We start from the raw sequence: 9,210 nt of genomic DNA, 5'->3' as shown, positions 1-9,210 counted from the left end.
TTTTTTAAATTAAACACTATCTACAGATTTGCATCGAAGCGTTTTTTATAATAGCGACATCACTGTCAGATGTCATTATACTTGACCCAAATATGCCACGACCCCACTGTGCTGGGTTTATTTTTATTTTAGAAACATGTTTTAAACTTTTTTTCATAATGCGTTTATGAACTCGTAATGGATCACAGCATTTTCGTCCAAATATGTGATGATATTTCGTCATATATTTTGTAGTACTCAGATTGGTGGTAATATTTTGATGTACCCTTCGACATAATAATTCTTTTTATCACATTGAAAATCATTAATATTTCTCAATCATACTGACACAGAATCTATGCTACTATGGTATATTTTTAAATGTCATTTTTCTTTTAAATATGTCCGTATTGAACAATTCATTATTCGAAATATAAAAATGATATAATTACAACTAAACAGTTAAAAGATATTACGTAAAAATAATGAGTTATGAAATTAACTAAATTAGGCTATTAATATTAAAAATATAAATTAGGTAAATCTGGCTGTATTAAATTCAAAATGTTGAATGAGACAAACTAAACATGATAATATACGTTACATTCCACTTGCGAGTTAAAACTATTCGTTATGTACATTACTAGCCTTTTAAAGAGGAAACTTATCTAATAGTGATCCAAAAAAGAAAAACTAAATAAAAGCAATAATACATCTAAATATAAACATGTACAACTACATATTTCTATTTGATACATTTACAGCGGTTTGATTAATTAGATCATTACTGATTACATTGTGACGAAAAATTTATGTTATCGCATCTAAATTGTATGAAACAACCCATGAGCCATAAATAATGAACTAAACTTTTAAACTAATTTAATTATTAATAAAATCTCATTCATAGAAATGATAAAATATTGAGTTATTAATATGTTTTGTTATTAGTTTAATGGAAATTATTCCATATTTTTGTTCCTACTATACTTGCACGATAGGCAACACAACAATGTACTATCAGGTAAACTTTTTATCTATCTACGGTTGATAATAATAATATAGAATTTTGAATCAAATCTTTCTGAAATGAAAAATTAAATGTATTAATTCATGATCAATTTTCAATTTCTTAGTACTATTGTAGAATATTAATTAATTTGTATTTTTTTTAAGTGAGTTAACCTATTTGTATAGATAATTATTTATTTATTTGTATATATATTTTTGATTAAAATTAGTTAATAACATATTTATTGTATATTGATATATTTAATTAAAAAATTATTTTTATTGAAAGTTGTATTTCACCTGTTAAAACCTTAATGATTAAAAATGTTGTGACTAATTTCTGAATTGGCAATTTTTAATTTTATTTATTTTTTAATAGAAGTTATTGATTTTGAAATTTACATTAGAAAGAAATATATGAAATTCAATTTTTTTTTTTATAAATTGTACTTGAATTATAATTATTTTTAAATGTTTGATCAAAAAAACAATTTTTTACAGGCTAATTTATTATACAATTTATAATGAATACATTTTGTAAATGTTTGTATTTTATGCATCCAAAACACTTAAAATCATTAACTTTATTGAGTCAAAGGAAATTTTCTCAGAATCATTTATTAGTAAAAAATGAACCATCCTATTTTTTAATAAGTATGTGTTATAATTAATAAAATAAAATTTTCTGATTCCTTTCTAAAAGATATTTTTGTTTATTAGATCATGTAGATGCAATATCTGTTAGACTAAGAAGCAGTGATACCCAAACAGATTTGAAAGTAACTTCAGCAAATAGTGATGTCTTACTGACTTGTATTAAAACAGCAAATAATACAAGTGATGTGCTTGAAATGTTAAGACTTCATATTACAGTTATGACACTACCACAACACTTAAAAGCACTAAACACAATTTTCCATTTACAAAAAACTCATAGGTAAACTTTAATACTCATAGTATTAAATTTAATTTTCAATAACTTTTTTTTTTTTAGTAAAATGTTATCAAATGAAGATTTAATTCGAAGTCCTGAATTTACAGCATTGTGTCATAAAATCATAAATCATGCTAGATATTTAGATCTAAATGATGTATTAAATAGCATTAAATGTTTATCATATTTAAAAGTATCAGTGAAGAGTAACATAATGCAAATGATGCTACAAATAATTAGTAAAATGATTAATGAGTTATCTTTACAACAAATGACATTTCTTCATTTTTTATTAAAAGATTTGGTATCATGTCCTTTGGTTGATGCTTTAAAGTTAGCGTTACCAATAGTTTTTGAAACTCAAATAAGATATAAAATGGTTGAGAATTTACACTTAGAAATTGAGTTTCTTAATTATATTACTAAACACAGATTATCACAAAATACATTTGACTTAGTCATGTCAAGAATTGTTAAACATTTTGATCAAATCAACCCTAGTTTAGTAAAAAATTTGGTCTGTTCTCTGTATAGTTATGGTTTCTCAACTGAGCAATATATTAATATAATAAACAAATGTTTGAATATCTTGATAACGCATTCAGATTCATATTTGACTGTTAATGATATAGAAGCAGTTCTATCAAAAATGATAAGTAAAACTCAAAATGAATCTAGTTTATTTTATAATGAACCTTTTTCAAATTACATTGTTGAACTATTAATAAAAAAGCAAGCTGACTTTGAGACATTGTCATACATTATTAAAAAATTTAATAAAATTGTAAGAAATTATTTCAACTTAGTGCACTTTTATGAAATAATAAAATAATATAGGTATACTTTTAGGGATTTGTTAGCTTCAAACTTCTAAATCATATGACATGTCTTTTAATTGCTTCTCCACATATTTTAAGTGAAATCAAGTTTGGAAATTTACTGTCATACATTGCAGGTTGTGCTATTGCTGATTACATACCTCCCGGTTTTTATGAACTACAACCTAATATTTTAAAACGGTTGAATTTACAGAAGGTATTTAATATAGCACATTATTTTTTTTTTTTAGTTTCAAAATTATTATTTTATCGAGATTTTATAATACATTTATTTTTTTTTTTAGGATGTTTTAGAACTACCCTGGTTGATTCTAGCTCTTGATTTAGTTATTTTAGAATGTTGGTCGGAAGAATTGATAAACAGAATATTTTCTAGGTCATTTCTTCAATCATTTTTGAGTCGAGGTAACTTTTACTGTCACTACAGAATAAATAAATCATACATACTCTTTAAACTTATCAACTTAACAGTATGGTAAAAAGCGTTTAAAACTAAAAATAAGTTGATAATTTATTTCTTATAGATAACCAATTAGATTATTACACTTTAGTGCAACTTTACCGTGCAGTAATAACTCTTTACCCAGGTGGTTATAAAGGACCATTACCACCAGATGATATTTTAGAAAAAGCTTTTAAATATTTTCATCCAAATATAGAAGACTATCCATTAAAAGTTGCGTTAGAGCATGGATTGGGTGGTGAAGATTACGTGTTAACATCAGTTCGTAGTAAATTAGGACATTTAATAGGTAATATATTTTTTTTTGTTTAATCTGCTTAAAGCTACACATTTGTAATGAATTACAGATCATGTAGTGGTTATGAGACCTGGAGGATATCCAGTATCAATTCAAAAAGAAGTAAAGAAAAATCCATCAGATGTAATGCTTGAAGACATTGTTAATTCAAGTAATAATAAGGTGTAAGTAATCCATTTTTTTTTTAATAACATTAGTATTTATAATGTAAGTTCTGATAAATTATATTCTAACACCTAATAGTATACCCAACATTTTGCAATTGATGGTATTATATATTTTATGTATAAATTATAATATATTTAATTATTTTAAATAGTTTTAAATCATTACAATATTTAATTAATAAAAAACTACTTTTTTTATTGAACATAGTGTAAACTATATGAATCCCAAACCTTTGTGTAATTAAATAAATTATATAAGATAGCTTTAGCAATTTTTGTACACAATCAAGGCTAACGTTTAAACACAATTTCAAATAAAAAGTAATAAATACGTTATAACACAATATATTTCATACAAAAACCAAATTTGGCCCTTGTTCTAGTCAATGGTGTATTCAGACATATTTTATGGAGGAGCATATAACTTTTAGAATGTAAAGTAGTGGGGAGATTCACCTTTGAATACTCCACTACTATTATTTTATGTCCATGGGGGGTTATGATTATCCCTCTCATAAATATGCCACTTGTATCAGAAAGTAATTTAATGATATCTTTTATAATTCTGTTTGTTAATTCATCAATAATTAGCAATTTTTACTGTTAAATTTGTAATCTTATTTTATTAAATTATCTTTCCATATAATATAGTATAAAAATAATTTTTTTACTTAATAGAAAGTTAGTATCTTTACAAATACTAAATAACTAAAATGTTCATTCTAATATATTATTATTTTATGTAAATATTTATTCATTTTTTTAAAAATTTAACTATTTTAAATATAACCTAAAAATTATTAAGTACCAAAATTATTAGTTACATTATAATTTAGAATGTATCTACTAGTTTTTTGATATATAACGATTAGTACTATACTAATTCAATGTTTTAATAATTTCTAAGTATTTAAAATAATTTATAAATATTGATTTATATTTAGAATATGCATTATGTTCTGCAAGTCAACAAATTATTCAATCAATCTTGAACGCCTCAAAGGTCCTAATGCAATGATGATCAGAACTATTGAATCCATGGGTCTACCTGTATTAGGAATATCAAAAAGAATTTGGGATAGTCTTATAGATTATGAAAAAATACCGTATATTATGAGAGAATTAAAATCAAAAACTGAATTAAATGAAAAAAAGGAAAATATCTAACTATTAAAAACATTGTTAGCATCTTGTTGTACACGTCATAATGTAAAATTATTAAAAAATTATTGAAGTTAAACTAATCATTTTAAATTGAATTACCAAAAATAAAAAAATTCAAATGTGAATTTTTTTACATCAAACCTCCCAAATATCTAAATATATCATAATACTAATATTTCTATAATGAAATTGTCTTTAGGTTATTGTTAAAAATATATAATTTTCAATTAAATTTAACATCTAGCAAAATTATGTTCTCTGATAGGTTTATACTAAAGATGCTCTATTTTAATATTAATTCATATGTATAATTGAATTAAAACAGATCTTGTCTTAGTGTGCAGGTATTGAAGGTCACTTTCATTCTGCCGAACTCTAAAGTTCTAGAATATTAAAAGAAATGATTGTAATAATAATTTTTTTGAAAATTAAAACGGTATGAGAATAAGTACTGATATAATAGCTGCCTGGTTTTTATCCTTGTTTTTATTCCATTTTTGTTTTCCATGTTTATTAAATTAAATTTTAATCAAGAGACAGTTATATATCATACAATTTGTGTTTTTATTAATTTATAATAGATCATTTAGGATATTTTTAACATCTATCAAATAATTTATAAGCAATAGTTTACTTTATAAGCATGTAATTACAATTGAGGAATAATTACATTAACAAATAAAATGAAGCATTTAAAATCTTTAAAATACAAGTTATTAGTTATTTAAAATACACTATATTACATCCATAATTAAGTACTTAACACTTTTAATTTTTCAAAATCAATCAATTTTTTTTTTGTTTTTAACATGATATATCTAATCTAACTTATACTTCTATTTAACGCAGAAAATTATAAAAAGTTTTATAAAAATTTATTTACTTTTAAAAAGTAATAATGAATTTTAAAACAAGGTTATATACATATTAAAATGAAATTAACTACAAAACATTATACACAAATATTGAACTAAGATTACCCTTTATAAACAAATTACATAATACATTGAAAATTTAACTTGTTATCCTTTAAATTATCGTCTTTATTTAAAGCTTTGCTATATAAATGGTTATTTTTTTAAATTTTAAAACAATAAAAAATTGAATAAAAATGTTTTTATTAGAATTTATTAATAAAACTTAAAGTAATAATAATTAATGTTTTAGAAAATGAGTTGATATTGTTATATAATATAATTTATTTATATATATATATATGTATATAACTTTAAAATTTGTCACGTGAATTATGTTTAAACCCACTCAATTAGAGTACTTTAAATATCAATGTAAGAATATTTACAATTTATAAGAAGTAAGTTATTTGTTGAAAATTTTCAATAAATTTTAAAAATATTTTATCATATTGTAAAATGTATGATATTAACCATAATAATAGAAGATTAATAACTGTGTTACCGATTATACTTTTACTTTTTAATTACAATAATTAAAAAATATGCTAGTTCTTGTTTATACAAGAACGTCGACCTAAAGATGTTTGAACTTCAGCTTGCTGTGCAACTATTGCATCAGAACTTAATCTTGGTTTTGATTTTGCTTTTACTTTATTAACCTCTGAATGTTTATGAATTGAACGTTTAGGTTTTGAGTCTACATTTGATTGTTTTTCTCCACGCTCTATTTTAATGTTTTCAGTTTTTAGTTCTTGTAAATGATCAACATTATGATTTTTTGAAGTAGACTTATCTAGAGTAATTTTAGATTTGAAGTCTCTATCACTTGATCTGAGATTTGATTTTCTATTAGATGTATCTGGTGTTATTGATCTGGTTGACATTTTGCTTTTTAAGTTTTCTGGAGTTACTGATCTAGATGAGCTATCAGAGGCATTAACATCATAAGAATTATTTTTATTTATTTTAGGATGTTTACTATTATCTGAACTAATGCTCGATTCTGATACATTACGATTTTTTCTTTTTCTTCCCCTATTACTTGGAAGTGTTTCTTCAAGATCTACTTCTTTAGAAGGATTTATTGGTCTTTTACATAAAATTTTTGGCTCTTTAGTTTTAGGTATTTCCACCTTAGTGCTTACACGTAATAAACGTTTTTTATTAGATGCATCCTGTTCATCAGGTTCTTCTTTCTCTTGTTTTTCTTTTTCTTCTGGTTTTTCATTAGTACGTAAAGATCTTCTTGTACTTGTAGTGATTTCTTCAAATTCAAGATCTTCAGATTTCACTATTAAAGTATCAAGTGTGCCAGTATTATTTTCTACTATACCATCTTTAGAATCAACAGAAGAAATAGAATCTGATTTAGATCTAGTTTTCCCAGATCCTCGTAAAATTTTCTTTTTTTTTATTTCTTCTTTTTTATTAGCTATAGAGGCTAATTCTTGTTTGGTTATCAAACCTTTAAACAAAAAAAATTAACTCATTTTTTTTATCAATTTAAATTGTAAATTTACATACTTTCTTCTTCGTCAATTTGTTTTCTTAACTTTTCTCCTTCTTCAACTAAAAGCTGGCTGTATTCATCTTCGGGTAAATCAAAATCTTCAAGTGCAGTTGAAAAATTTGTTTTCTCTATATCATCCTAAAATAGTTAAATAAATAAAAATCAAATATTTTGTACTTTTTAGGACTTTTAATTACAGCTGCATCCATATTCCATCGTGACCATAAGTATTTCCAAATACATTGGGATGGTATATTTAATTTTAATTCCTTACTTAATTTCTCTCGGATCAAACACATGCTCAAATGTTTATTAATTCCTAAACATAATTTAATAATTAACAAAACTTTTATTTTTTAATTAACAAAACAAATTGTTTCAGTAATAATAAACCTTTTAATTAATATTAATACTAAAATAATAATTTCAATTAGATAATTGCATTTGATCTGGTGTGGATACAGAAGAAAATATTTTTGAGACAACATTATTTATTTTAGTATAAGAGGTATTTTTTAATATTTTTTTTTTTTGAAAATAACTCCGTTATTACCTTTGTTTGATAACCCCCTTTTTGTATCCTATATTTTATCATTATTCCCAGCTACACTTTAACTATACATATTTAACATTTCTAATTTGATCTACTTGTAAAATCTTTTTAAAAAGAAAGGAAAAAAGTGAATCTTATCTTAGAACAGAAACTATCAAAGCAAATTGTCTTGATTTAATTAAATCAAATTCCAGTATTCTATTAAAAAATAACTGTAAAAACATTTATTTTGTAGCTTATAATATATTTTAAGTTCAACTGAAGAAACATAAAAGATAAATTATTTTTATTTTTATATTTACTTTAAAAATTACTAACGACTTGATTTTTAATGCAAAATCTTACCAGCTGGTTTTAATTGTATCATATTGAGTAATAAACTTAATTCTTGACTTGTACTCCATTTAAATGTTTCAGGATCAACGGATGGCATAGAGTCCAAATCGTCTTCTTCAGATTCTGCAGTAGTGGCTGGAGAAGAACCTGAAGTACATTCTACCATTTCTTTAGACATTTTTAGAAATAATAATCTATTTATCTAGCTATCTCATATTATAAAAGCACAACATTGAATTTGATTAAATAGAGGCCCTCAGTGCCTCCCGGTTTGTGGCCTTTCCCTTTCCTACTTGGCGGCACTGTTGCTAGTTTTTTTCCCATCGCTTGTTCATGCGCTAAAAAATAAGATTTTTCATAGATTCCGTCATTTGTCAGGATCACAACAAAAAGCCTTTAAAACTGTATAGTATTACTCATATCTGAAACAGAGGTGTATTCAGAATTCATTTTAGAATGGGTAATTTCTTTTACTACGGTAACATGCTAGAGAAAATTATTTTGCTAAAAAGCAAAGGGATTACCAAAAAAAAAAAAAGATCTATAGAGCCATATTTCGTATGTATTGGCTTTAAAAAATATTGTTATTTGTACTTAGTCCTAAGAAAATAGAACAATTTATTATTACAGTTAATAAACAAGATTTTATAAATAATGAAAACAACGATATGACGACATTGTTGTTATATTTTTCACTTCAGTTATAAGCGCTTAATTAAGCAACTATAATTTGAATGAAAAAATGCAATCCCAATAACGAATAATTACTGTATAATGATTGTGTTTCTGTCCTTTTCTGATGAACTTAGACTAAGATTAAATACTGTAATATAATGTATTTGTATGATATTATTAAAGTCATATACTCTAACTGATTTCATAAATGAAAGTAACAAATATATTCAATAGATTCAGTTATATATGAACAGACTTCTTTATCTAAAAAAAGATTTTTCTAAAAATAAAATTTTCATAGGTGATCATACAGATTTAACAAATGATATTATTAACTTTAACATGTTCTGAATTAATTTGTTCG

At 23.8% G+C, this 9,210-nt stretch overlaps 2 protein-coding genes across 3 annotated transcripts; one reads left to right on the top strand and one right to left on the bottom strand.

Annotated features, from left to right (window-relative positions):
• The first annotated feature begins 882 nt into the window (after nucleotides 1-882).
• On the top strand, nucleotides 883-5,303 carry LOC126897620 (uncharacterized). Of its 2 annotated transcripts, none has more exons than XM_050671352.1 (9): nucleotides 883-1,003; nucleotides 1,492-1,644; nucleotides 1,711-1,927; nucleotides 1,985-2,708; nucleotides 2,774-2,959; nucleotides 3,048-3,168; nucleotides 3,288-3,515; nucleotides 3,574-3,688; nucleotides 4,636-5,303. In XM_050671352.1, the coding sequence occupies exons 2-9, from the start codon at nucleotides 1,515-1,517 to the stop codon at nucleotides 4,856-4,858; spliced, it is 1,944 nt and encodes a 647-aa protein (XP_050527309.1). In that variant the 5' UTR covers nucleotides 883-1,003; nucleotides 1,492-1,514; the 3' UTR covers nucleotides 4,859-5,303. The 2 variants fall into 2 exon arrangements, with proteins under 2 accessions (XP_050527309.1, XP_050527308.1); XM_050671351.1 differs by lacking the exon at nucleotides 883-1,003 and adding an exon at nucleotides 1,023-1,154.
• Nucleotides 5,304-6,137: 834 nt separating this feature from the next.
• On the bottom strand, nucleotides 6,138-8,554 carry LOC126897621 (muscle M-line assembly protein unc-89-like). The gene is made up of 4 exons (XM_050671353.1): nucleotides 8,181-8,554; nucleotides 7,480-7,601; nucleotides 7,297-7,420; nucleotides 6,138-7,237 (listed from the first exon to the last, which is right to left on the bottom strand). Exons 1-4 carry the CDS (start codon nucleotides 8,347-8,349, stop codon nucleotides 6,318-6,320), a joined length of 1,335 nt encoding a protein of 444 aa, XP_050527310.1. The 5' UTR covers nucleotides 8,350-8,554; the 3' UTR covers nucleotides 6,138-6,317.
• Nucleotides 8,555-9,210: the final 656 nt, after the last annotated feature.

This window comes from Daktulosphaira vitifoliae, unplaced genomic scaffold (assembly GCF_025091365.1).
Source record: "Daktulosphaira vitifoliae isolate Bord-2020 unplaced genomic scaffold, ASM2509136v1 Scaffold_2, whole genome shotgun sequence".
NCBI lineage: Eukaryota > Metazoa > Arthropoda > Insecta > Hemiptera > Phylloxeridae > Daktulosphaira > Daktulosphaira vitifoliae.
This window is presented reverse-complemented; position numbering and strand designations above follow the sequence as displayed.

What these genes read in the sequence shown, in the direction of transcription:
- LOC126897620 (XM_050671352.1), top strand. Translation starts at nt 1,515, where the DNA reads ATGAATACATTTTGTAAATGTTTGTATTTTATGCATCCAAAACACTTA. An exon ending in CATTTACAAAAAACTCATAG is followed by an intron (nt 1,928 to 1,984) that starts GTAAACTTTAAT and finishes TTTTTTTTTTAG; the next exon opens with TAAAATGTTATCAAATGAAG. An exon ending in TCAATCATTTTTGAGTCGAG is followed by an intron (nt 3,169 to 3,287) that starts GTAACTTTTACT and finishes TATTTCTTATAG; the next exon opens with ATAACCAATTAGATTATTAC.
- LOC126897621 (XM_050671353.1), bottom strand. Translation starts at nt 8,349, where the DNA reads ATGTCTAAAGAAATGGTAGAATGTACTTCAGGTTCTTCTCCAGCCACT. An exon ending in GATGGAATATGGATGCAGCT is followed by an intron (nt 7,421 to 7,479) that starts GTAATTAAAAGT and finishes TAACTATTTTAG; the next exon opens with GATGATATAGAGAAAACAAA. An exon ending in ACAAATTGACGAAGAAGAAA is followed by an intron (nt 7,238 to 7,296) that starts GTATGTAAATTT and finishes TTTTGTTTAAAG; the next exon opens with GTTTGATAACCAAACAAGAA.